This window comes from Sinocyclocheilus anshuiensis, unplaced genomic scaffold (assembly GCF_001515605.1).
Source record: "Sinocyclocheilus anshuiensis isolate Anshui unplaced genomic scaffold, SAMN03320099.WGS_v1.1 scaffold840, whole genome shotgun sequence".
NCBI lineage: Eukaryota > Metazoa > Chordata > Actinopteri > Cypriniformes > Cyprinidae > Sinocyclocheilus > Sinocyclocheilus anshuiensis.
In genome coordinates, this window is record NW_015552598.1 from 252,204 (window position 1) to 277,661 (window position 25,458).

General features: G+C 36.1%; 3 protein-coding genes and 1 long non-coding RNA gene across 7 annotated transcripts; 1 reads left to right on the forward strand and 3 right to left on the reverse strand.

The window, feature by feature from the left end:
• Positions 1 to 8,800, reverse strand: LOC107665678 (matrix metalloproteinase-15-like). The gene is made up of 7 exons (XM_016456663.1): positions 8,155 to 8,800; positions 6,634 to 6,782; positions 4,957 to 5,079; positions 4,509 to 4,851; positions 3,484 to 3,728; positions 2,043 to 2,158; positions 1 to 1,705 (listed from the first exon to the last, which is right to left on the reverse strand). The coding sequence occupies exons 1-7, from the start codon at positions 8,269 to 8,271 to the stop codon at positions 1,278 to 1,280; spliced, it is 1,521 nt and encodes a 506-aa protein (XP_016312149.1). The 5' UTR covers positions 8,272 to 8,800; the 3' UTR covers positions 1 to 1,277.
• A 56-nt stretch (positions 8,801 to 8,856) lies between these two features.
• On the reverse strand, positions 8,857 to 12,556 carry LOC107665707 (pancreatic secretory granule membrane major glycoprotein GP2-like). Its single transcript, XM_016456703.1, has 9 exons — positions 12,436 to 12,556; positions 12,297 to 12,345; positions 12,122 to 12,226; positions 11,387 to 11,595; positions 11,135 to 11,292; positions 10,419 to 10,661; positions 9,610 to 9,793; positions 9,425 to 9,530; positions 8,857 to 9,334 (listed from the first exon to the last, which is right to left on the reverse strand). Exons 1-9 carry the CDS (start codon positions 12,457 to 12,459, stop codon positions 9,228 to 9,230), a joined length of 1,185 nt encoding a protein of 394 aa, XP_016312189.1. The 5' UTR covers positions 12,460 to 12,556; the 3' UTR covers positions 8,857 to 9,227.
• A 126-nt stretch (positions 12,557 to 12,682) lies between these two features.
• On the forward strand, positions 12,683 to 25,005 carry vac14 (vac14 homolog (S. cerevisiae)). Of its 4 annotated transcripts, none has more exons than XM_016456699.1 (19): positions 12,683 to 13,654; positions 13,999 to 14,188; positions 14,341 to 14,508; positions 15,451 to 15,513; positions 15,604 to 15,711; positions 16,381 to 16,490; positions 16,599 to 16,720; positions 16,797 to 16,934; positions 17,083 to 17,226; positions 21,567 to 21,630; positions 21,847 to 21,991; positions 22,081 to 22,146; positions 22,227 to 22,374; positions 22,483 to 22,615; positions 22,773 to 22,947; positions 23,076 to 23,194; positions 23,863 to 23,942; positions 24,022 to 24,172; positions 24,245 to 25,005. In XM_016456699.1, exons 1-19 carry the CDS (start codon positions 13,551 to 13,553, stop codon positions 24,399 to 24,401), a joined length of 2,385 nt encoding a protein of 794 aa, XP_016312185.1. In that variant the 5' UTR covers positions 12,683 to 13,550; the 3' UTR covers positions 24,402 to 25,005. The 4 variants fall into 4 exon arrangements, with proteins under 4 accessions (XP_016312185.1, XP_016312186.1, XP_016312187.1 ...); XM_016456700.1 differs by having other exon boundaries at positions 22,227 to 22,341; XM_016456701.1 differs by having other exon boundaries at positions 14,038 to 14,188.
• LOC107665708 (uncharacterized) lies at positions 18,448 to 21,069 on the reverse strand. Its single transcript, XR_001631588.1, has 3 exons — positions 20,991 to 21,069; positions 20,322 to 20,399; positions 18,448 to 19,380 (listed from the first exon to the last, which is right to left on the reverse strand). It is a non-coding gene; the product is annotated as an uncharacterized LOC107665708 (long non-coding RNA).
• Positions 25,006 to 25,458: the final 453 nt, after the last annotated feature.

Here is a 25,458-nt window from a genome sequence, read left to right on the forward strand (position 1 = left end):
CTGGCACCTTCAGCACAATAGCAGGAAAATAACATTTACGCAACACTACCATAACGTAACTGATATGCTTAGATTAAAAAATGGAAGCTATAAGGTTACTGTTCTCAAACCAAAATGAAGGAAGTGCACAATCAGCAGAGGAAGTTAAAAATTAAAGAGATACTTACATCTTTATACTCCATTTTATTGTGAGCAAGCTATATACCAGATAATATCTGTGAACAAAAGCAATACATGCCCTGCATGATTTACTCGATTGTTAATACAAAACAATGCAAATCAAAAATCAAATAAAACATCAAATTAAGGGAGAGTTTTTCATTTGGCACTACAAAAAAAAAGCACAAACACATTCATATTGACATGAAATACAAAAAAGACTCAGCTTTAAAATACTGAAGGCCACGTGAACAAAGAAAAGCATTTTTTGCTCAAACTGCACAAAGTCTACTATGAAGTCAGTGAAAATAAGTACATTTCCAACACAGTGGTGATGGTCTGCACTATTAAGGCACAGATTCAGCCTTGAAAGGCACTGACGGACACAATCCGAGGCCAGGAATGACTCTCAAAAACTTCACAACTGGGGGAGACTGGAAGTACAGTGGGGAAAACGAAGGAAAGTCCCACAGGAAGACAAACTTTGAGGGGGGAGAAAGAAGTAGGGGTACGCTAATGTAGGTCACGATGACAGTACAGCCACGCCTCGAATGGCCTTTCCTCCCTCCTCCTCGTCTTTGGCACGCTCAGTGGAACTCAGGCAGAGGAAATGCTGGCAGGCTACAAGCCCCCATCCCCCTCTTTTTCTCCCCATAAAGTCCAAAATCAGCAACATCTGTGTAATGCAATTCAGGCAAGGCTCCACGGGGGAAGAGACTATAAACCCTGCTAAATGTGCGTGAGACAATTTATTAAGCCTGACTTTTCTTTTAACCCTGCGCTTTCTGCAAGGCCTTGCAACGGAGTTTGCGGTTTCCTCCATTATTGAGGCCAGTTAGCAGAGGATGTGAAAGAAATGTGCTGATCTGAGCTTGTTTTCATACATCCAACGTTTCCCACAGTCTATAACCGAACAGGCTCAAGAGGAAAAACTCACAGACGGATGAATCACTTGCAACACGTAAACGTAAAAAATGACCACAAAACAATCAAAAGTGCAAATTCTACATTGGGAAGGGGGTTTTCGATGGGATGAGCACCATAAACGGCAAGGTGTGCGTCTCTCAGAAAACGATATGTGCGGAAAGGTTTGGCTATTGGGTAGCGAAAGTGTGTTTTCAGACCCACTGCTGCAGGGATCTTTTGCAGTGAACTAACACTTTGGGCATCTCTTTCCTCTGGAGTGTGGTGATGATGATGTATATGACTCCCAGAATACACAGCACCAGAACCAGAGGCACAGTCACCAAAATGAGGGTCATGATGTGTTCATCAGTCTCGTTCCCTCTTAAAATTACATCTACTTCCTTTTTCTCGTCTTCTTCGTCATCAATTCCGTCTTCTGTATTTTCTTCGTTGTCAGGATCTTGATTCTTGTCGTTCGTCTCTGGTGATCGATGGTCGGGTTTTACATCCGTTTCTGCGTCAAAGTGCACCCGACAGCCCATGAAATCGTTTAAAATGGATCTCGGGTATCCAGCGTCAACCTTCATTCGCTTGTTATCGAACCTCCAGTATTTGGTGTCTTTGTAGAAGTAAGTGTACGCTGTGTGGAAAAGAGTTAGAATGTTAATTAGTGTATATAAATACACTAGTGACTAATAATTCCATGTAATCGTCGGCAAATGCTTGATCAAATGAGATTCTAGCCAGGCTCTGAATTCCAGAGCTATAAAAAGACGTGCCAAAGATGATCATGAACTACGGCGTGAAATTAGAAGTGAGAGCAGAACGTTTTCAAGTCAAAGGTTTTATTGCACCCCAGTTTTTTAGCACTGAGGTCACATTTTCCCTCTCAGCTTTGGATTAATGGACTTGTCTCTCTTTTTTTCATGCATTCAGCTGTGACATTTTCTCGGGCAGCGTCCCGCAGCCTGACTCACCTCCATCATCGCTGAGGAAGGCCCCTTTCGGGGAGCCAGGAATGGATCCCCACATGCTCACTGGTTTAGGGTAATCTTTATCCACGGCACGGGATTCTTCACTAAACTGCCAATATCTTCAGGAGAAAGCAGTAATGGAAAATAATACTTTAAATCTATGTCTATGCTAATAGATAAAGGATCAGTTCATTATTTTTTTAATGAATCAACAAAATAAAAAAGGCACAAGTCATAGATTTTACAGAACTTTGTCCAGATAATATTTCAGTCCATAATTAAAAGAGAAGCAAGAAATTATATTTTGCCTACAAAAAAAATCAAGCTTGTTTTAGGCATTTTAATTTGTGATTTAATCGTAATAAACTATTATGTTTTATTATTATATTTTATATATTATTATTATATTATTGATATGACCATCTTAAAGGTGCAATAGGTGATTTTCTTCAGAAACATTTATTGTTATGCTGGTTGAAAGTCTCTTTACACCCCCAGAGCAATCATTAAGTTAAGTGGTCTAAATATATTTATATATATTCTGTGGAAGACATAGGACCAAGAAATGTTAATCCAATCAAAACGCTCGTTGCGGGCGTTTTTATTGACTTTCCTACCTGCCTGTCAACAAATGTATTTGCATACCTCTGCGCACCCTGTTCGCGCAGACAGGATACGTCATCAGGGCGTTCCCGTACGATGTACAGACAGAGCGAGAACGGCAGGCAAACATCAACAACCTGATCTTCCTTCCTGGTATTGTAGTACTTGTACTAACGGTACTATAACGTTTTCTCACCGGTGAATGACACATGATGTATTGTAGTAATGTTGTCTCTGATCGTCTGATCTGCTCGCGTTCGTGCGTAAAAATTGGTAAATAAACTTAAAAAACATTTTTTTTTTTTTTTTTTTACAGTTTTATTTTTCTTCGACTTTTTTTGGTGAAATGTTAGTTTGAGTAATATGTGGACAACTTTTTCTTTTTTTTTTTTTTTTTTAAGTTAACTATCCTTTAATTTAAAGGAATAGTTCACCCAAAAATGAAAAATCTGTCATTTACTCACCCCTCCACTTGTTCCAAACCCTATGAGTTTCTTCTGTTGCACACAAAAGAAGATATTGGAAAAAATGTTGTTCAACCAGTTGACGGTAGCCATTGACTTCCATTGTATGGAAGAAAATACTATGGAAGTTAGTGGCTACTATCAACTATTTTGTTACCAACATCTTGTTACCAAAATGTCTTCAGAAGAAATAAACTCCTACAGGTTTTTTTAACAAGTGGAGGAGTAAATGACAGGATTTTAATTTTTGGGTGAACTATCCCTTTAAGTCCCAGATCAAACTGCCCGCTAAAGAAATATCATGTTGTTCTGTTAATGGCTAACTCTCAAACACTTGACACATCTGGCCTTTTCCACAAGGGCTCCAGCATGTTTACCTGTCTCCTCTGAAGAAGTACGTATAGCCAGATGGTTCCCACCACACTGCTGTGTCCACTCTGTCAGGCATGCCTTGACCATAACGAAACAAGTCCTGAGGGTATCCGGCCTCCACGTCTGCTTCTCTGAAAAGCCAGTATTTACTTCCTGCGGGAGTGATACAAAATACAAAGAGGGAATGGACAAAAAGCCACATTAGATGGAAAGACTTGAACGGGAGGGGTTGCATGGCTGAGAGATGATATCACAGAGACATCTATTCAATTACTGAGAGTGCACAGAAGATGTTTTGTGCTGCATGAAAGCAAAGTTCCCCTCAAACAAATGCACAAATGAAACCTGAAATCTCACAATCTGCATAAACAACAAAACAATAACTGTAGCTCTTTCTACTACACATGCCCTGCTGCAAATTTTCCAGGTTTCTTCTCTCAAAATGAAAACAGAGCAGTCAGCATCTGGAGCTGACGCAATGCAGGCGAAGTCCTGAGATGCTGCCAGACTTTCCTTCTTTCCTCTCTGAGAGTTTTACAAGTGACATCATTTGACTCCAAGATGCTGTTACAGCAAGAGGAACAGATGTTTAAAGGAGAAGTAGATTGATATCTGGGAAATATTAAATGATTCTGATGCTTTGTCGTTTTTAAAGATGTCTGTCATACTCTATCACTGTCATAAAAATAACTTTGGATCACAATATTTACAGCTTCACTGGCAAAAAAAGAGGGAAAAAAAAAACAAGACAAAAAATATATAAACAAAAAACAAAAAAAAAAAAAGGTCAAATTGATAAATCGTGATTATTCGCATCCAGAATAAAAGTTTTCATTTACATGATGTGTGTACTGTGTATATTTATATGTATATATAAATACACAAACATACATGTATATATTTAAGAAATATATTGTATATTATACATACACTGCAAACACACATATACTATGTAAACAAACTTTTATTTTGAATGTGACAGCACTAATATAAAATCAGCATTTTAGTTTTATTTCAATTATACATTTACTTTGAAGTAGGAAAAAGACTGCAGAAAATTGTTCACACCTGAGCCCTCCTGTTGGTTCAAGGTCCATGGCTCGTCTATGTCGAAATGTGTGTCTCCTCCCATTCCGGGACCAGGGAAAAAAGCGTGTGCCAGAGAGCCTCCTTCCCCGTCAAAGAGAGACATATCGCCATGATACCCAGAGGCAAACAGTAGTATTATGTCAGGCCCCTCACTGCCATTCTTTATCTCGTGATACGGGACCTCCTCGAACCGCAGAGGCGTTACTTTCTCCCAAACCTGGAAGGCTTTGTGAATAGCCTCGTAGGTCTGCTCCTGGCCCACTTTGGGTGAGTGGTTCTGAATACTTTGGCAGGAAATAAAGATTTTTTTTCCTCATCATTAGCTTGATGATCATTAACTTGAACAATGTAAACTGAATTTGTTCTTCTTGTTTTGAGGTTTAATTCACCTGTAAGTCAGCTTGTCCTGATCCCATTTGTGGCCAGTAAGTGCATACCGCTTACGCCGAGTACCTCTCTCTGTTGACTCCTCAAAATGATCTGGCACTCCACAGCGAGGTCTTTTCATGGCACTAAAAAAATAAAATAAATAAATAAATAAATAAATAAATATACACACACACACACACACATATATACACACACACATATACACACACACACACGTATGAATATTAGTGCTGTCAAATGATTAATCGCATCCAAAATAAAAGTTTTTGTTTACATAATATATGTATGTGTACTGTGTTTATTTATTATGTGTATATATAAATACACACACATACAGTATATATTTTGAAAATATTTACATGTATATACATTTATATAATTTCAGAAACAAAACAGAGTGAATCATTGAATCATACTGTTATCCGATATATTAATAAACACTGATCCATTCAGGAATGAAACAAGTGACTGTCTTAATAAGTGAATCACTTAATTGATTCATTAAAAAAACACAGATTTAACAAGGAACGAAATGTGATTGTATTTATGAATGAATCATTGAATCATTCATTTAATTGATTCATTTAAAAACGCTGATTCATTCAGGAATGAAACAAATGACTTTGTTAATGAGTGAATCACTCAGTTAATCGATTCAATAAAAAAACACTGATTCAACCAGGAATGAAACGTGATTGTAATGACAGAATTTTCATTTTTGGGTGAACTAACCCTTTAAGTGTTATTTCTATATTATTAATATATTTATTAATATTGTGAATTATTTTTCATATTTTAATTTTCCATTTTAATTTTAGTAATTTTCTTAATTACAGTAATATATTTGTTTATTTATTTTTTGTGTATATATGTATGTGTTTAGAGATTGCTTACTCTCTGAGAGCTGCCATTCTAAATTTTATTGTACTTTGGGCAATGATAATCTTTTATGTTCTTTTGCCATTTTTAATTCGCTTTTTTTAAATATTTTTTTTATATTTAGCTTTAATATATATCTTTTTCAGCTTTAACTTAAACTTTATTCCACTTAGTATTTCACTAGTTGCTAATGCCACATTTCTATTTTTGTATTTTTAATCTAAAATTTAGATTTTATTTTATTACAGCTTTATTTCCATTAATGAAAAATAATTTTAATAGTTTGTCTTAGTTAACGATTTTTTTTTAATATTTTTTTTATATTTAGCTTTAATATATATCTTTTTCAGCTTTAACTTAAACTTTAGTCCACTTAGTATTTCACTAGTTGCTAATGCCACATTTCTATTTTTGTATTTTTAATCTAAAATTTAGATTTGATTTTATTACAGCTTTATTTCCATTAATGAAAAATAATTTTAATAGTTTGTCTTAGTTAACGATAACAACACTGGTATACATTTTTTACAATATTAATAATCATAATAATAACAACAACAACAACAATAATTCTAAATACATTTTAAAATAGATATAAAACTATTTTATTAATAATAAAATTATTCTTATCATTAAAAAAATACTAATTTTATTAAGTAATAAGTGGTATAGATAAGCTACTTGACCTAGTTACACTGTACACTGTATCACAGTTTCTATTTTCTCAGTTAACACACAATCAAAACAGACTGCGATCATCTTGTTTTTCTACAGGCAGTTGAATAAGGAAATCATACTTAAGAGTGGCCAAGTCCATGTGTCCGGTCACCTCCAGGCCATAGAAGCGCTGCATGTCCTTAACGGCATTAGAAAGGATCTGGGCTGATTGCATGGTGGACATCTGTCTGCTAGCCTGGGACAGGTAGCCATACGTCCTCAGCCATGACTTTAAGGAACACACAGAAAATGTTGGAGAGTTGACAAGGTGTTGCAACAACTAGTACTAAGAAGTGTGGTGACGATGGGATTACACAACAGAAAGAAAAAATGAACATACAGGAAGACATTAATACACAAGCTGCTTTTTAATTACGCAACTATCCATTAGAATCCATCAGGAAATATTATGGAGGTCTGGATTAAGATAAGTCAAGTCTTAAACTACATGAACTCAAAAAAATAATTTGTGCACCAGAGACAAGTTTTAAATGTTTGGTAAAGAATTGAATATTAATATGAATATGAATATTTGAAGGTGTTTTCAGTTAAGACCACTGCCACATGGTCAGGCTATGAGGACAGATGTAAACATCCATAGGCACATCCTTACACACCATCTGATGTTCACCAGAGGTTGCAGAAACATCGTATTATAATTCTCGACGTTGAAATTACCAAACGGTTACTAAACAGATAGGACTGGATTCAATACCAGGTAACCCAATGAAACCCTATGGTCCTGTAAGGAGTAAAAATAAACTTTAAAACGTGCTTTTTATTTAAAAAAAAATGTCAAACAGTAAAATGGCTTACAAACAGCATTGTAAAGAGAAACACTGACTTTTTTTTTTGTTGACTGCTTATTTGTATTTATCAGTTATGTGTCCAGCCCAATGAAACCCTATGGTCCTGTAAGGAGTAAAAAGAAACTTTAAAACGTGCTTTTTATTTAAAAAAAAAAAAGTCAAACGGTAAAATGGCTTACAAACAGCATTGTAAAGAGAAACACTGACTTTTTTTTTTGTTGACTGCTTATTTGTATTTATCAGTTATGTGTCCAGTAACCCAATAAGTTATGCTTTCTAATACAATAATAGGGTGATCATTAGATTATTACACACACAAAAATACACTTTAATCATAAAAACTATTGGTGTTGTTACAGCATTATATTTAATTAAAGCTCTTATGACCTATATAAACGTAAATCTATTTTTTTTTCATTTTTTGTTTTGGGATATGTCTAACTGTTACACATTTATCACATGACAATGATAGTTATTTAAAAAGGTGAGCAATTATCCAAACAATACAAGTTAAAGTGTGAATGGTGTCATCAGTAAACCTGATATTATTAAAACTAGGAGTTGAAAAGTGTCAAAAAAAATCGATCAAACCGATTCCTAATCGTCAAGTTTACTTAAATTTGATTAATTGTCCTCTAAACTAACTTAAACCTAAAACTCATACTTTAACAATCCTGGAAGACCAAAGCAAAATGTAGCCAAACAGAATTTCACAACTCTATGTACAGATTAACTCCACACATTTGTTTCGTGTCGTCAGTATTTCAGCACAAAACTTTAAAGTCTACAAACCTCTGCGTTGAAAGCATCATGTCCTGCAGTTGTTTCAGCAATGTTGACAAACAGCAGGATGAAAATCATAGTAACGGGTCTCAGCGACCGATGCGATCTGCTCCTGCGGACTGACATCTCTCCACTCCGGGACAGCAATGAGAAATGAACACACTACCTTCTCCTCAAGAACCGCGTGATTAGATAGCAACCCGGGAGAATCTGCAGTCTTTTATCACCAAAATAAGGTCATTGTTCTTCTCGGACCACAAACCCACCAGCTTAGTGAACGTTTTTTGCTTGTATTGCTATCCGTGCAAACAGTTCGCATAGGTCTCCATTGGTGCGCGCACGCTTGTAAACTATAACATTAGCATGACCAGCAGCTATCAACCCATTAAATATTGAACAAAAAGACTACTGTACTTGTAGATATCTGCATTGCATTGTTTGTGTTGATATAAGCACCGCCTGGATAACCCCATCTGGAAATGTCGAGAACCAGGCGGCGCGTCCTCGAAACTATTCTCAATCTGATGCAGGACACCAAATATGAGCAAGCATGAAAGCTCATGATGAGGATCTCATGCCGATCTGCAGCACGCAGCCGCACCCCATTCCCCGCCCACTTTCTCTGTTTACCGTTGTGATATTATGCACACCATTCTTGGTTTTATAATAAACATTCCACATGTATTCTTGAAAAACGCAGATAAAGGGAGATGTACTGAAATGGTTTTATTTAAAGAACAAAAACGGTTATGCAAATGTAACTTCCACTTAGTTCTCACTGCCACCTGTTGTTCATATTCAGTACTGTAAATATAAAGTAGGATTCATATAGTAAGCAAGAAAACAAAAGCAAAAAAACAATAGCAGCCCTGATTGATCAATGCATCTCTGTAAATCACATTCAAGCCAATTTTACTTAAACTAAATTTTCTTGACAGGACATTAATGTTCACTGAGGGTCCATTATCATGGAGTGTTCACTCAGTCAGAGCTAACATGCTAATAGTTAGCTTGTGTACTTGAGGTAGTTTTTATACCCAACAAATACTATTATGTGTTGGGTGAAAATGTGATTTATTTAGCTATTCGTCGTGTCGTCGATTTCCCGCTTTGGCGATACTGATAAGGATTAAAAGAAAGATGCCCAGAGTCCAAATCACTGTCAGTGGAAGGACCAATGTGATGAGATCTAAAATGAGACAAAATCCATATGGGTCAAACATGATAAAAAGTATGGTATCTATGTATTAAAATGTCATAGGACACTACATAAACATACTTGTTGTAGGTCTGACTGGTAGCTCTCGTCTGATTGGTCCATAAGACAGCAGGCCTCGAGCCTGCTCATCCATAACCACCTCTCTTTTGGATACAGTTTTACATTCCTAAAACAAATCAGGTCAGGTTAACAATGGGAAAACGTGATTGTCCGAAACCAGCTGGTTAAAAAAAAAAAATGCTTACAGGAATACAAGATTTTCCATCCTCAGGTGTGCAGAGATGAACAGTGCAGTGCAGGTAGAAACTGTGGGGCTCGTATACAAACCGAAACATATCAAACGAATAACGCACAGTCGACCCCTCACCGTTTCTTCCTGCAGGGTGTGCCGTACCATTACCAAATGAAGTTGTTTTGTCATTTGTGCACCTTGAGGACAATCAGAAAAACATCAAGACATTTCTGAAAGGTGAAATATTTAGTTATTGCAACCGAATCTCATGAGAAAATGTAATTATTTTACGAGCCACCGATTTCATATTTACAGTGTGATTTGTGTGGAAACACCCTAACCATCAGTGGAACTTAGTTTAGAAGTGACTTGAGTAAAGGGGTGTTCACACTTTGTTGTTCGACAATTTTGCAGGCAAAAACCAGTCATTTAAATGGGTATCCACGTGATCGGGAGTTTCGCTTGAGGGTAAAGAAATTCCTCACACAAATTTTACTCGTGTTCAAGTTGGTTACACAAATTCGCTGTTGAACAACAGACAGCTGCTTGGTTTGAAAGTGTGCCGCATTGCTTTACATCTGCAAAATTTCACCAAAATGTTGCTAATGTGACTTCACCTTAAGTGGTACTTGATGCATTGCTACACTATTGCTAATGGGCAATGGACCTTGCCTGCTAAATTTCACAAAGTTTCTGTACCTTCAGTCACCAGTTCACCAAAAACAAAATACCTATGAATTGCCATGTGTGTGTATTGGTAACTGATCTTAAAAAGAGACATTTGGATTTAAAATTTACAAGCATGAAATTCACAATACTAACCCATTTACAAGCAGTGTGTGGCTAAAGCTTGACTTATCATTAGCTTGAGGAGTCTGAGTCGCCCAACACTCATTTACTTTCAGATGGAAGAAATCTTCAGGCTCCGTCACTTGGATCTGGACATAGATTTGATCTCCAAGCTTAATAGTAGGTGCGCTGGTGAAAGCCTCATTGTATGTGTGATCTTTAAACAGGCTCATCTCCACCTTGGCATCCACTTCATCCACCTTGAACATTCTTTCACTTCAAAAACAAATCAAATCGGTTAAACACACATGCTTGTGTATAATTTGAAGGAAAAAAAATTAAATAAATGAAAATGTGATTAAAATGTACTCACCCTTAGGCAAACCATAATGTAGATATGTTTGTTTCTTAATCGTTTTAGCAATTTAGAAATCCATCACTTAATGTCTTGTGAAGAAACAAAATCACCATTAAAATGATTGCACAATGTTAATAGATGGACTGGAGTTGTGTGGATTTCTTGTGGATTGTGATGTTTTTAATCAGCTGTTTGGACTCCGAGTCGCTGTTTCTCACTATTCTGATGACACCCATTCACTGCAGAGAATCCATTAGTGAACAAGTGATGTAATGATTCTGTTCCAATGAAAAAACAAACCCATCTACATCTTGGATGGCTTGAGGGGGGAGTACATTTTCAGCAAATTTTCATTTTTGGGTGGACTATTCCTTCAAAATCAATGGGTTACCTGGAGAAAGAGATTATGGGAAACGCCAGGCTGAGTCTACGGATGTACGGATAGATGCACTTGTACTCAATCTGTACAACTGGATCTCTCACAATGTTTCCATAGATAGGTGGGTCAGACATCAGTGTTAAGGAACACACAATGTGCGTTATGTTCTTCTGTTTAGAGTGGATGCCATTTAGAGACATGTAATGTGAACATGCTGATGCTTGCATAGTTTGAGTGGGGAAGAATTTATTAAAATTATTTTACCTCCAGAGGTTTGCCTCCACATGCAGTGTACTGGTCCATTGGTGTGTGCACTGTGAAATAGGCTGATCCAGAGATCTCCTCTCTATGGGCACGACAGCTGGCATTAGTCAAATGAACAGCTTCTATTCCCACATTGTAGTACTTGAAGAACTCTTCATCCACTAGGATGGAAATGAAGTCTTTGCCACACGTCACATTCATTGTTGCGACTTGAAAAGAAATATTAGATTAATACAAAATTTGTTAAATTACAATAACATAACATGGAAAAAAAACAGCAAGTTTGTCAGTCTTAGGTGGTACTTAGTTAGCCAAGCAACCAGAGCCAGATTCACAAGACATTCTTATGAAGGGGAACATTTTTTTTTTTTTTTTTTTTTTAATTGTTATTAAAACAAAGCTTAATTCTAATTATTGAAAACAATCTTAAAAATCATTGTAAACAACTTGAAGTTAGGATAACCTAACCCCAAAGGTAGCCTATAGTCTGTCATTTTATTCTTTTTTTTTATTTATTAAGATAGTAGGAATAAAATTACAGAATACTTCAAAACTTAGACAACAATAACAACAAAAAAATGTAGAAAACATTTATAAAGAATTCTTCTCAAGACTTTTGTGAACATGGCCCCAGCTTGACAACCAGCTAAACGCCAGTCTAGGAGATCAGTGTAAACTAGCGAAGACCAGCAATTCAACTGGTTACAGTTTTGCCCACAAGGTTGACTCCTTTACCCTGGTCACAGAGATCTCCAAAGTAGCCAACTGCACATTTACAAGTTCGCCTCTGCGACAAAACGCAGGTAGATGGGTCAGAACACCGTGAGATCTCACATTCACCTGAATGAAAAAAATGGTTTAATAACAAGACTCGATTGAGATGAAATATTTCCATCACATGTGACCTTACCAGAAATACTCCCAACAGCACAGAGTAACGTTGCAAGATGCAGAAACACCTGTGAGAGAAATTACAGTGAGTGAAAAATTACGCAGTTAAAATCTGATACTGAAATACTTAAAAAATAAAATAAATAAAGAAATAAAACCTTTGATTTCTGATAGTGCGTCATTTTTTATCGGCTAATCTCTTTTATTTAGATTTTTTTTGGGGGGGGGCGGTTAGAAAATAGCAGTTTTAAGGTAGCCTAATATCTAGTCTACATGTCAAATGGAACCCATTCAAATAAGGATTAAATACATCAGAGGAAACGCTAAATTAATTTGATGAGTGCCACCTGTAACAAATGCCTCTGGTCGTCTGATTGACACATTACATGACCAATCACTTCTTTTACAAGACGTTTATGTGGCGGTACCGACGAAAAATAAATAAATAGGCACACATATTCAAAATACATTATCAAACATTTCATGCATGTACATAGCCTGTTATACATTGTTAAGGTTACGTTATACACAGGCTACATTATAATGATATGTTAAAATAAATATGCATAACACTTGAACTATGATTAAAGCCATTAAAACCAGTCCTATTCTCAAATGATAGCATTTAACCGCATATTAATATTTTTCTTGAACGTTTCCAAAGAACATGTGACTCGTATGACGTAATCAAACCAAATCCGTTGATCGGCGCTCGATTGATACAGTTACCAGTCGCTGCATGGTGTTTGTAGGAAGTCATGTGAGCCGGGGCATATGGTAGCTTTGGTCAATTGTTGATATTGAAAAACATTGCGATCTACCTCTGTCATCACCCGCGAGAAAATATTCATCAGGTTTACGTTCTGTACAGAAATAATCGCGGGTTTCGGATCGTCGTCTCTGAATTAAGTTCATAGAGGGGCTAGGGCTTTTATTCTGTTTTGGCAGTAAGTTAGCTGCTCTCATCCTCTGCTCCCCGCTTTCACTTGAGTGTCGCAGACAGCAGGTCCTATTATCTTATAAGTGATGCTTGTGATGAGAGTCCGCCGCGGAAACACATTTTAGGGCGTCGTCTTGTCTGTAAACAATACAAGTGACGAGCAAAATCTTTTGGATGAAACATTAATACATTTATTCAGTCATACACTAACTGAACTGTCATCTAATGAGACTTTCTCTTTATTCACTAAGCTTTATTCGGAGACCAGTTTTAACAATTCGTAGTTGTGGTTTATGCGTAATTTAAGGGGGTTTTCGGAAATACTTTGAAAAAATGAACACAGAAAAGGATTTTTCTCCATTGACACCAAACATTGTGAGAGCTCTCAACGACAAACTGTACGAGAAGAGGAAGGTGGCAGCTCTTGAGATTGAAAAGTGAGTCATAATCTGTTGTTTATATTCATACATGAGAGGAAATGTTTTCAGATTAGAATATGTGGTATTCATGTGCCTACAACTGCTTTTAGATTTGTTTAGTCCCATTTTGCTCCACTGACACGCATACTACAGCGTGTGAATTATAGTTTAACATGCATAGTTAGTTTCTCTCTGTAATAAGTAATTAATCGTTGTTGTTTTGCTCAAATGGAGAGCTGGTCATCTGACATGCCACATGATCTCATTAGTCATGCTTATGATCAATAGCCCATAGTCCAAACAGCACTGAAGTCCAGCTAGTGTTTGAAACGAATTATTAGAATGCTGTGTTTTATTTATAGGCTATTCCATTTATCCGCTTTTTCCCAATCTTCTGTCAGGCTTGTACGGGAATTCGTCGCCCAGAACAGCTCTGCACAGATCAGACATGTCATCCAGATACTGGCCACAGAGTTTGCGCTCTCCCAGCACCCTCACAGCCGAAAGGGAGGCCTCATTGGGTTAGCGGCGTGCTCCATTGCCCTGGGGAAAGTATGTGAAATAAATGTGCTAAATACTAACTCAATACACCACTGAATACTTGATTCATTGGTATATTGGCTGCAAGATGTTCAGTATGCTTGAAATTCCAAAGCAAATATGGAGGCTTTGCTTATGTTTATCTTATCTTTTGTACTATTCAGGATTCTGGATTGTACCTGAAAGAACTCATTGATCCGGTTCTTACATGTTTCAATGATTCTGACAGCCGTCTGCGCTACTACGCCTGTGAGGCCCTTTACAATATAGTGAAAGTTGCCAGGGGAGCAGTGCTGCCCCACTTTAATGTGCTGTTTGATGGGCTTAGCAAGGTAAACTGATGCCCCTTCATGTCTAGATGCATGCATGAACGGTAGAAATTAATCCCACATGGTATTCCATGCTAGTTTGAAATATTTAGTTGAAATATTTTTTTAGTAATCAATGCCATTTAAAAATTTTAATATAGTAAAATATTTCTTAAGGCTAAAAAGCAGTGTTGTTGTTGTCAACTTTTGGGTTATTACAGTTTAACTTTTTTGTTATTTGAAATAAAATGTACATTAACTGATTTTTTTTTTCAGATTGTTGCCAAGGCAACATTTCTTATTTTCATTTAAGTTGATTTAATGTTCTAAAATAATGAAAATTAAAACTGTAAAAAAAAACTTTAAAAACTGTATAACCATAATAAAACACAAATGACAAAACAGAAATGACTAAAACTATATTAGCATCTCAGTGGTCTTAAAGTAACACTGACTAAAACTATTACAAATAGTTTAGTTTACAGTAATTTAAATAAAATAAAATATAAATATTAGGTTTAAACGTAATTTAAGAAAAAATTGTAAGAATTGTCAACTTACCAAAATAATTTTGTTACTAAAACTAATAAATAATTAATTCAAATAAATTAAAGCTATATAGGAATTTAAAAAATGAAGTTTTTGAAAAAGAAACTGAAACTAATAAAAATTACAGAAGTTCAAAACAAAAGTACAAAACAAAATGACTGAAAATATTAATAAATACTAAAATAGTATATAATACAAAAAAATGACATTGGTAAGATGTTATCTTTTCCAAAATATATATATTTTTTAACATATTTCATATGTAAGAGGTGATAACATTTTACCTTTTAACCGTTACTGACATTTTGAACATAATTTTCATTGGAATTGTCATTACACAGTCATTCCTAACTTTTGTATTGTAATTTCCTCTTCCTGTGCCTAAGACTCACCTTACATGTGATCTGTTCTTTACAGCTCGCTGCAGATCCTGATCCAAACGTAAAGAGTGGATCTGAGCTCCTGGATCGGCTTCTTAAGGTGAGTTTGAAATGAGAAACGTGGATTCCGCAGTTAAAGTTTGGAGGTATCAAATGAAATAATGACTTCTTATGTCCTTTTTATTTTAAGGACATTGTAACAGAGAGCAACAAATTTGACCTAGTGGCTTTTGTCCCGCTGTTGCGTGAGAGGATTTACTCAAACAACCAGTATGCCCGCCAATTCATTATCTCATGGGTGAGTTGAGCACTTTCAACAATCTTTGTTTTATTTTTGCTTTAAATATTTCTATGTAGCTTTATTTTTATTTCAGTTTTATTTGTAGTAATTTTAGTACTTCAAATTCAACTTATTTTTAGTGCTGTCAAACGATTAATCGCGATTAATCGCATCCAAAATAAAAGTTTTTGTTTACATAATATATGTGTGTGTACTGTGTATATTTATTATGTATATATACATACACTCACATAAAGCATATATTATGGAAATATTTAAATGCATACATTTATATATTTATATTAATATATTTTATATTATATATAAATATATTTAATATATAAACAACATATTTTTCTTAAATATATGCATGCATGTGTTTGTATTTATATATACATAATAAATATACACAGCACACACACATATATTATGTAAACAAAAACTTTTATTTTGGATGCGATTAATCGTTTGACAGCACTACTTATTTTATTTCAGTTTCCAAGGCAAATTTTCTCATTTTTGTTTAAGTTTTTCACGTTTAGCTTTTTGCCTAATATTTATATTTTATTTTATTTCGGCTCTATTTCAGTCTCCGAAAATGACAAATAGTTTTGTTTTTCATTAACAATAACAATGATAATAGTTGCCATTATCATTTTGTGATTTCCTGTGATGGTTTGACTCCAGATCCACGTGTTGGAGTCGGTTCCTGATATCAACCTCTTGGATTATCTGCCAGAATTTCTAGACGGACTCTTTCAGATTCTTGGGGACAGCAGCAAAGAGATCAGGCGGATGTATGTCTCATTATCTTTTCCTTTACCTGAGATAGTTTCTCCCTCTTCCTCTTTTCTCTGTTATGTTTTTCTCATTTTTAAAGAGCATTAACAGCTGCTGTTTAATAGGTGTGAGGTGGTTTTGGGGGAATTCCTGAAAGAAATTAAGAAGAATCCATCCAGTGTCAAATTTGCGGAAATGGCCAACATATTAGTCATCCACTGTCAAGTGTCTGATGAATCAAAGTCGAGTGAGTCAGATTTAAAACTTTGTAGAATTCTTTTTATAGGTAAGTAGTGTAATTCTTTAATTTTGTCTTTCTGCAGCTAACGATCTCATCCAGTTGACATCGATGACATGGATGAGGGAATTCATTCAGCTTGCTGGAAGAGTGGTACTGCCATATTCCTCTGGCATACTGACAGCAGTGCTGCCTTGCCTTTCCTATGATGACCGCAAAAAGAGTATCCTAAACTGTGGTTGCATATCTAATATAAAATGCATTTGCTTAGAGTATGTTTTGTGTTCAGTTGCCATTTAGCTATGTTTTTGAGGTTTTGATATTGTCCTGTTAGTATTAGTTGCTACTGCTCCTCAATAAACCATCTCTAGATACTAAAGAGGCTGCCAGTGCATGTAATCATAGCCTGATGAAGCTTGTGACTCCTGAAGATGATGAAGATGATGAAGAATCACAGACCAAATCGTCCCCTCCGGGTGATGGGACTCCATCTAAGAAAGAGGGTGATCTGAATGGCAAGTTTTTTTTATTATAATTTTTCTTCCAATTTTATTTTCTTCCAATTTTATTTATTTATTTAAATGTGTGGAAGTAAAATAAAGTGAAAAGGTATGAGAAAAGGGATTGCATTGGCCGGGAATCGAACCCGGGCCTCCCGCATGGCAAAGTGCCAAAATCGTTTGAGGGAGTGAACTGTGCTGCCTAGTGAACAAATGTGGTAATTGCTGAGGAAATTTCCAAGACAGTAAGAGAGATTGGAGTGTGCCACCTAGTGAGCAAATGTGGTAATTACTGAGGAAAGCTCCAAGACAGTTAGAGAGATTGGAGTGTGCCACCTAGTGGGCATGTATGGCAACTGCGTTTGAAAGTGCCCTCACTTTGGAAGCCAGGGGGCGACATTAATATTTCAGGAAGGCACTGGTGGTTCAGTGGTAGAATTCTCGCCTGCCAGATGGGGGGCCAGCTGCAGATAGTTGTAACTCACTGACAGCCAATAAAATTGAAGCATTTCAACAGCTTGCCAAAGGGTGGAAATTATGTCACAGCCAATCAGATTTTTTTCATGCATTTATTTGGACCAGGGTTCGAATCCCACTCACGCAGGTCTAAACCATTATTTCACACAGCTTTATGCTTTTTATAAAACAAAATTCTAAAATTTAACAATACATTACAGCTGCAAAGTATTTTAAATTTATGTCTTGCCTTTTTGGATTACAAAGCAAAGTATTATGAATAAATGATTAGTATTAAAATAAATACAGTAAAATAATAGTAATATAACATTACATGGTTATATGAAAACATGAATAGTTATATTAAATGGCTTTTGTAATGTAAATAAGAGGCATTTAAATTGAACTCAAACGGAGTAATATTCAAGTATTCAATGAAAATTTATTTAAGTGATGGAATAATTTAAGTCACTTACTAAGTTAAATGACCAATTAAGTGTTTCCAGAACCATAGAAACTAAAATATTACTCCTATGAAGTAGAACACAGCACTCATGAAGCAATTTGTAATTTTCAGTTGTATTTTTATTAAATGCTTTAAGCTCTTTTTAAGATTAGTAAATATTGATCCAAAATAATAAAGTAGAAAAAAAAATAGAATTCTGACAATATATACATATTACAATTTCACACTGAAAAATAAACAAATCCAAATATACAGTATATACACGAGTTAAATATTTCTAACGGGCAAAAGATCAAGAAATATCATTTATTTCTTTTTTTCTGCCCATTTTTTCTCGTAAAATGCAGACTCTTTAAACTCTTTCCAGGTCATCTCTTTCTGCATGCCCTGAGGTTGGTAAATGGAAAAGACTTTAGCAGGGCAATGACCATATTTCCCTGCTACATCAGGAAAGCCTGTGTGTATGTGAGGACTGTTTGGACCCTGCTTCAGGTCTATTTTACAAAATCTGCACAAGCAACCAACGTGTTCAGTTTCAGGTTTTTTGCGTTTTTGCTGTCCTCTCTCCTCCACCAGTTTCTTTGTGTCCTCAAGTTCACTCTTAAAGAACTCCATTTCCATAAAGTCTTGGAATGTCATTCTGGGGTTTGTTAGTCCTTAATCACTGTAAGCATTAAAAACCTTTGAGGAACAGTAGAAGTACCTGACAGGGCCTTGCTGATTAAAACAAAAGTAAATAGAGGAACCATCTTTGGCTGTTCACAAGCAAGACAAGTCTTTGTTTGTTTCTTCTTCTCCTGCTCAGGTTGCTGCTGCCGCTCCATAATACAATTCTCTCAATGGTGTCATGAGTTAGGAGTGTGGTCAGAGCAGGTGCTGGTGGGTTTACATCCACAGGCTTCATTGTTACCACTGGCGCTCTGGTTGTTTTACTACCTGCTTTAAAGACGTTTCTCTGGAGTTGTTTAATGATGAACTGGTGTTCAGCAGTTTGGCCAGGTGCTTGTCATACTGTGAAATGTGTAGTTTTGTGGTGGAATGGAGCATGCTGTTTTGATCAGTAGAGGAATTGTGGATCATTGCTGCATAGTCCTGAGGATGTCCTTCTTCCCATGGTGTTTATTAAGCAAGTTGTCAATGGGCTCCGCATTTGTGGTCCAGTACAAACACCCTGCCACCAGTCTTTACAGGTCCAGTACGGGTCGCAGGCGAGGCCAGCATAGGCAGAGGTGGCATATATGTAGTTCCTATACAGAGGGAAAAAATGTATTCTGAAAATTCTGATCGAGGCTCCACATGGGAACCATGAGATGAGGACAGCGAGGGCACAGGCAGTGTACCAGTGGTGTCTGCAACAAGTTGAATATTTAGTTTAATGTGTAAGGAAACAGAGTTTCTGCAGATTTTATGAAGGTAAAGTTAAGACCTTTTTAAGACCAAGTAAATCAAATTTGAGGAACAAATGAGGAAAACCACAAATATGTTCTGTAAATGTCTGGAGAGAAACACAATGAGTTTGAAAATATAACTTCCAACAGATATTCATAATTTAATTCATTTTATACAAATGCACTGAAACAGTCCGCTCCCAGACACTAGAATATGTAAATACAATATATTTTTCTGTACATTCAGATCATGCTGCAAAACAGTGATGTTCTTCCACTGTATTTTTGTCTTGTTTTCCAGTGCAAATGCCTAAAGATTCTTAAATAAAGATACATTTACTGGAGATACAAAATGACATGAAATATGAAGTCTTGTTTGAAGTGATTTTGTGATTAAAACAAGAACTAATATCTGCCATTTGGCAAAAAAAGTCAACTTAATTTAAAGGGAAGTTTTGACACCTCATTGACAAATATTTGTTATTGTTTTAAGTGTAAACTCAATTTTATTACATTTTTCAAGACTTCATTTTACATTTGCATGTGAAATAAACATATCTTGATTGAAAGATGTTTAATATTTGTATTGAAAAACAAGACGAAACACAGAGGAAGAGATTCCTTCACTTTTTGCTATGCATCCAGCATTTAATGCCATCATTTTATGAATTTAAGACTCTGCTCTGATTTAAAACTTTCTTAAGGCATTAATTTGTGTAAGGATAAATGAAGACATTTTAAGACTTTAAAACCTGTAGAAACCTTTTGTGTATGATGTTGTTAATGTATCAAATATTTACCTGTATCTGTCTGAGGATCTGCTTGGATACCAGGAAAAGATGATAGCAAGGGCACAGGACGTGTACAAACAGTGGCCTCTACAAGAACAACAAAATAGCAATATTACAAAAAGCAATAATTCTATTACAGACACAAATAAACACACACACACACATATATATATATATATATATATATATAAACCATAATGTTACTATAGTAAAACTGTAGTAATCCTACTGTTCTTGGCTGATTGATATTCATTTACAATTTCATGGCTGTACTGTAAATATAATGCCCAATACAATAACAACAATAGTACATTTATTGTTGTGATTCAACTAAAATACCATGGCTAAATTATGGTTACTATAGTAAAACCATGGTCAGGAAACATTTTTGAACTGTGGAATACATGTAACCTCAATACAAAAATGAAAATAATGGTTACGTCCATTAATAATTTAGCTTGTAATCAACAGATGATGTGTTAATGATGACAAACAATACACAGAAACGTAAATTACAGCAATTTTCATTCATAATTTTGCGTGCAAACAAATCAACCTACGATGAACTATAGTAAATAAAACCCGACAGGTAACGTTTGGAAACGAACAAAGTTTACTAATGTGATTTCAGCATTAACGGTAACCAAACGTAAACTGATCTCACATAAAGTATCTTACCTTTGATAGATGCGCTGGGAATGCGTTGAATTAAACCAACGCAGATCGCCGCTGTGTTTTCTTCTTCTGCGAATTCAAATTTCCCGGGGTGCCAAAACACGGAAGAGCGCCACGAGAGCCCTAGCGGCCGAAAGTATATCGCATCCGTAGTGGTTTAGCACTACCATTGAGAATGAATGGGAAACGGTTTAGGGCCGTTTAGCTAAAGAATCCCCGGCCGCCGCGCGGTAGAGAATTGTGTGTCATAAAATATTAAGCAGCGCAATTATTTTCAACGTAAAAAACAAATGCTTCTTCAGCACCAAATCATTATATTAGAATGATTTCTTAAGGATCATGTAACACTGAAGACGAGTAATGACAGCTGAAAATTAAAAAATATATTAAAATTAAATATACTCATATATATATGTGTGTGTGTGTGTGTGTGATCTTGGTCTTGGTCATAAATTTTACTGACCCTGAAGCTTTGGTGCCAGCAATTGTTTCCACATTGTTTTCTAAATGCAAGTGTCCTGAAAATTAATTTGAAAACCTTTGCCTGCTTTGATTTTATATCTCTGTGTTTGGTTATAGATTCCCTAAATGAGTCTCAGGAGTCAGTAGGCTTCAGCAACATCTCCTTCTTCACTCCAGCAAGGTACGTTTTGACAGTCACTGACACAACAACACTTTGTCTTTCTGTTTTCTGATGTTACACACTAAACACAGTAAAATAACTCATTAATGAACATTAATTCTAAGTAGAAGAGTCAACCATTAGCTGTTACTAAATGTCTACCTAAGTGTCTAGTTAAAAGATCAGAAGCTATTTAAGGATTTCTACAGGATCTCTGATTTACTCTGTGCTGTGTAGTTCTGACAGGTCTGCTGTAACTCTGGATCTGGATGGCATAGTGCAAGTACTGGACAGACATTTACACGATTCATCCACCGGAATGATGACTCGCATCGCTGTGTTGAAGTGGTTGTACCATTTGTACATCAAGACCCCTCGCAAGGTTTCTATAGATGGTATTTTAAATGTGCAGTTTCAATGCTAAAAAGTACAGTGCTAAACGTGTTTTATTCCACTTTATCTCCATGCCAGATGTTCAAGCACACAGATAGTTTGTTCCCCATGTTACTGAAGACACTATCAGATGAATCTGATGAAGTAAGTCATCATATTTTCCCAATCATCTCAGTGCAGGTCTACCAGATGCAGCAATTTTAAAGAACAAATCTCTCTCATAGGTGATTTTAAAAGACTTGGAGGTTTTAGCAGAAATTGCATCATCACCTGCTGGTCAGACGGACACATCTGGGTCGTGCGACAGCTCGGATAGCAAAACAGAGCTTTATATTCCAGGTGGGGTCAGAGATGGACAGCCAGTGGTGGTTGGTGGGTAACGATTCCTGGTCCTCTTTATATCTGTTTATATACCAGAAAAGAAGATTATTAACAGAATGCTGTGAACATGAAATCAAACAAGCTCTTTTTATTTGACAGGTTCAAAGGTGACAGATTTATCTCCATCGACTCCCAGCATGAATTCATACTTCTACAAGTTCATGATTAATTTGCTCAAGCGCTTCAGTTTAGAGAGGAAGCTTCTAGAAATGAGAGGGGCTTTCATTATCAGGTAAAACTATCCTAGCTCCTTTAATGAAGACTACTGTAGTTCCTCAATGGTTTAAACCTAGTAAAACTGTAGTAATCCAAGTAGAAACATCTGTAAATCTGAGTATACAAATAGATTCAACAGATTTTGTCAGTAAGTTTCGTCTACTTCTCAACAGGCAGCTGTGTCTCCTCCTGCATGCGGAGAACATATTTCACTCTATGGCGGACATCTTACTCAAGGAGGAAGATCTGAAGTTTGCCTCCACCATGGTGCAGACACTTAACACTATTCTGCTTACCTCAGCTGAACTCTTCCAGCTGCGGAACCAGCTCAAGGACTTGCGCACACAGGTAACATCTGCTTTGAGGACTGGGATCTTTAGAACAGACTCATAAAATCCAGGACGATTGTTTCTACTTGAGGTTTTGCATCTGTGCTCATTATCACTGTTTTATGTTTCCACTTTTTTACCCATCAGGAAAGCTGTGCTCTTTTCTGCTGCCTCTATCGCTCTTGGTGTCACAATCCAGTGGCCACTGTGTCGCTCTGCTTCCTGACACAGAACTATCGGCATGCCTATGACCTCATCCAGAAATTGTATCCTTGCCGTAAAGAGTTTATAATGTATCATTCGGTTTCAGACTGACTCAATATTCTTTATGCTAGTGTTGAAAAAAAGATGTGCTGCTTAATATTTTTGTGGAATCACTGATACATTGACAAGTCAAATAAATAGCATTGATCATTGATAAGTCAAATAAATAGCATTTATTTGAAATAGAAATCTTTTGTAACTATATAAATGTCTTTACTGTCACTCAATGTAATGTGTCCTTGCTAAATAGTGTTTATTTTTTTAAATATATATTTTTGAATCTTTCAGACCCCATACTTTTGAACAGTAGTTTATATAATTGGGATTTAATTAAAAAAAATTTTTTTTTTTTTGAAAAACAATTAAATTATTCATACCTACAGTCATGGAATGTGCAGAAATATCTGGAAATTTATTTTAAATTGTTATATAGAAGCAGGGAAAATCATTGAAATTTTGTACTGAAGTTTATTTTTAATGTTACATTTTAAATATTTTTATTATTTAATGAGTTCTCTGTAATCTAATGTGTAAAATATTTACAAAAAATATTTTGAGTAATCACAAACTAATGTAGAAGTAATTGAATTTAATTGATCAAAATGTGCCCGTACTCTAGAAATATATATTTTTAAAAAATGACAAAAACACCTTGATTTGAGCTGATCAGTGGAGACCTGGAGGTAACTGTGGACTTCCTCATGGAGGTGGATAAACTTGTGCAGCTAATCGAGAGCCCCATCTTCACCTGTGAGTCCCATTCATCCACCACATAAAAGTGTTGAGCATCATTTTCAGCTCTCCACACTAACACTCATTCTCTTTGCAGACCTTCGTCTGCAGCTACTGGATGTAGAGCATAACCCGTATCTCATCAAGGCTCTGTACGGCCTGCTGATGTTGCTTCCTCAGAGTCAGGCTTTCCAGCTGCTTTCACATCGGCTCAGCTGTGTGCCAAACCCTGCACTCATGAGGACCGTGTAAGTTCTCATGTGCTCTAAACAGTCTGACATCTTCTAGACTGGATATTCTCAACTGCTTTATTTTTTCAGGGAAGACCCAAAGGCACCCGTCAAAGACAAACGATTAGCCCAGCCATACATCGACTACAGTGAACTGCTCCAGCACTTTGACAGAGTCCAGAGCAAACACCTGGAAGTGAGGCATCAGAGGGCGGGACGCTCTGAGCACCCAGACAGGAAGTTGTAAAGGTCACATACAGGATGAGATTATGCAGCCTTTGTCCGAAAAGACTGGAACCTCAGTTGGACCTGTAGTGGGCATCTACGTGTCACCTTATTCAGTTTTTAATGTATTCAAGCTACTATAGGCATGAGGGACTTCAGTGTGCTTTATTTTTTATACTACGTGAAGTGCTTTATATTCAGGTGCTGGAGTTGATGTAGTATGTATATACTTGGACATAATTGGACTAGGTCATCTGTTACAGATTAAGGGCCAGTGGTTATATCATTCCCAACTGACTGGTTTAATATAACCCTCCCCAAACCATTTGTACAAAATACCTTGCATGTAGCCCTGGATGTTTATTAGAAATTTTTATCTAAAACTTGATGTCTTCTCATGACAAGTACTGTAAATGAGTCTTTAATGGACAATTGTCTTTTTTTGTATTGCGATTTTATCTCTCACACAAACCACATCCAACAATATTCAGTTTCCTCAGCATTCCCTTAGGAGTCTGCTTGTCCTTTTTCCCACGTTAACATATTCATTCTTGGTCTTATGTACATGCAAGCTGTTTCTCTGTAATGTGAAGACAAAGTTACAATAAAGTGGACCATGATCATTATGTAGTTTTTGTTTGTTTTCTTGAATCACATGCTGCTTATCAGCACGAGAACCCCAGAATCTCACTTTTTACAATCCAGCAGATGGCGCTATTGTATTTCACTAAGAAAACGTCTTGGCTGTGGCTGAGAGAGAAACGCTTAATGTCTTACCGAAAATCACTAGACGCTTCTTTTTTAAATGACTGAATTTCGCTATAGATAACCCAAAATCGAAATTTTAAGTTATACATACCGTTTATGAGGAATTTACAGTTACATTTTTTACATTCCTAAAATTCTTTCTCCGTACTTCTCGTTAGTATAGTGGTAAGTCATCGGGCGGGAGACCGGGGGTCGACTCCCCGACGGGAAGAGCATGTTTTGGTTTTTCTGAATGTCTCTGTCTGCGTCCATAATGTACGCGAGAGCTCAACACATCATACCTTCTGATGGCTTAAAATGTATGAAATGAC